The sequence below is a fragment of the Anopheles funestus genome, chromosome 2RL (genome assembly GCF_943734845.2).
Source record: "Anopheles funestus chromosome 2RL, idAnoFuneDA-416_04, whole genome shotgun sequence".
Classification (NCBI taxonomy): domain Eukaryota; kingdom Metazoa; phylum Arthropoda; class Insecta; order Diptera; family Culicidae; genus Anopheles; species Anopheles funestus.
In genome coordinates this window covers 85832683-85834843 of record NC_064598.1, presented here as the reverse complement: position 1 = coordinate 85834843, position 2161 = coordinate 85832683, and the positions used below count along the sequence as shown (strand labels likewise).

General features: G+C 43.9%; 1 protein-coding gene across 1 annotated transcript; it reads right to left on the bottom strand.

The window, feature by feature from the left end:
• Positions 1–183: 183 nt before the first annotated feature.
• LOC125761203 (DNA polymerase delta subunit 3) lies at positions 184–2029 on the bottom strand. Its single transcript, XM_049422123.1, has 4 exons — positions 1801–2029; positions 1570–1725; positions 534–1500; positions 184–469 (listed from the first exon to the last, which is right to left on the bottom strand). Exons 1-4 carry the CDS (start codon positions 1867–1869, stop codon positions 264–266), a joined length of 1398 nt encoding a protein of 465 aa, XP_049278080.1. The 5' UTR covers positions 1870–2029; the 3' UTR covers positions 184–263.
• Positions 2030–2161: the final 132 nt, after the last annotated feature.

The window sequence follows — 2161 nt, the reverse complement described above, 5'->3', positions numbered from 1 at the left end:
CATTAGTCTCGGTGGCGTCGCTAAAGCTAATAGGATTTAAATGGGCTCTTCAAAGTGCTTTTAACGGAGAAAAGGAAGGAAGAGGCAAATCATAGGAAAAGCTTCGTGTAACATCATCATACCCGTCCAGTTGCAGTTACGCACACTTCCATGCAGAAAGGAAACGTGAGGTCGACACATTAATGCGGTAGGACCTTTAATGGGTCGTTTATTTAGTTCGTTAGGAAAAGAATGCATTATTCGGCTTTTTCGAGAACTGAGATTTACTTTTTCGCAAAGAAGCTCATAATTGAACCCTGTTTAGTTTTCGGTGTTGGTGGTGTTTCCTTCTTCGCCGCGGAAGATCCTTTACCTTGGCTGGTTCCAAGTGTTGCTTTAGGCTTTGTGACCGCTGGTGTAGCCGTTTCAGTTTCCGTTCCATTACCCACCGACTCGTCTTCCGATACCATTTCGTAATCCTTCACGGTGACTGTGAAACGTAAAGTGAAATTTATTAATCTGACTTTAAATTAATCTTGCTTTTATACACTTACTCAAATAACCTTTCGCATCGGTGAACGTTTTAGTGATCAGCTTCTTTACTTTGCCCCGATTACGGTTCACACTGTTCGAATCATTCTCGACCGGTTTCTCCGGCGAAAGTGACTTCCGGACATCTTCCTTCTCTGTCGCAGGTTCCGCCATCTCCACATCGAACTCCACCAAACGCTCTTCTCGCTGCTCAACCGCTTCCTTTCCATCCGGTTCTTCATCGCTGGAAGAGTCGCAAATTTGCAGGATACGAGATTTCTTCGATGGATTTGATGGCTTTTTGCGCTGCAGCAGTGGTTTGCTAGTGCGCTTTTTGCCATCGTTACGTTTCTTGTCCTCCTGCGGTGTGTTGGGTATAACGTCTTCTTCTTCCTCCGTTGCCTCATCATCAGGGATGGATCTTTTCCGTGTGTTTTCTGCCTTTTTCGTAGATTCTCCTTTCGTTGCTTTTTCCACCTTTTCTGGAACAGTCGGAGCGGGAGATGGTGGTTCCTGTTTGACGGGAGCTTTCGGGGCCGCAGCTTGACCGGGTTTCGAGGAGAAAAACGATGAAATCGCACCCTTGCCGGTAGTGACAGCTTTTTTCGTGTCCTTTTTTGGTGATTGGGTCTTCGGTGAAGCTTTTGGTGGTGATGCCGTTTTCGGTTCCGGTTTAATAACGGCCGGCGTTGAAGGTGGTGAACGTTTTTCCTCCTTCACTGGCGGTTTACTGGCCGCCGAAAACAGGTTCGGTTTGGAAGGTTTCGGATCCTGTTTCACTGGGGCTGTAGGTTGATTTTGAGCAGGTTGTGAGGAACCCTGATCAATGTGACGCTTTTCAGAATGCAGCCGTATATTCAGGGCACTGAACTCGTTATCATTCGACACATTCAACGGTCTAATATCCGATGCAATCTCCACGGAGTACAACATTTTCGAGCACTTTGGATACAATTTACACACTTTTTCCGTTTTCTCCTCATTTGCTAGCTGAAATAGTAATACCGTACAACAACTATTAATCATCTAACCATTATCTAAAGCTAGCTGCTCACTTACAGTGATAAAAACGGTTCCATTTTTATCGATACCACGAATGACATACTCCAACGAAAGCTTCTTTTGCCCTTTCTGTTCTTCCACCCATTTTTGCAGAAGCTCCAACGCTTGTTTGCTATCCAAACTCCATGTATTACTAATTCTTCGGGTTGTAATCTAGAAAACCGGACGGAGAAAACAGTGTTCAATGTTTTCCTACCGTTAACAATCGCAGCATTCGGGGCTGCTTACCTTCTCATTTGCATCAAACACAATGTGGCCAATTTCACGGTGACACGTTTTCAGCAGCTCTGCATCCATGGTTAAGGACACTTTTAAGATCCAGATATGGGGCCAATCGTAATACCCACGGCTAGAATTAACTATTTAGCTAAATATTTACGAGCGAAACAAACGCAATAGTATGAAGGGAGACACAACTGCACAACACAAATAATTCGCGCAATTTTTCGCTTTGTTGTGACTTTTCGACTGTCATCCATTGTTTACATCGGGATGGACCTTATGGTTCTACACATTATGAGCCAAATACAACCAAATAAAATAAAATTAGCTTAATATTGCTGGGCTGTGAATTTATATGTTTTTATGA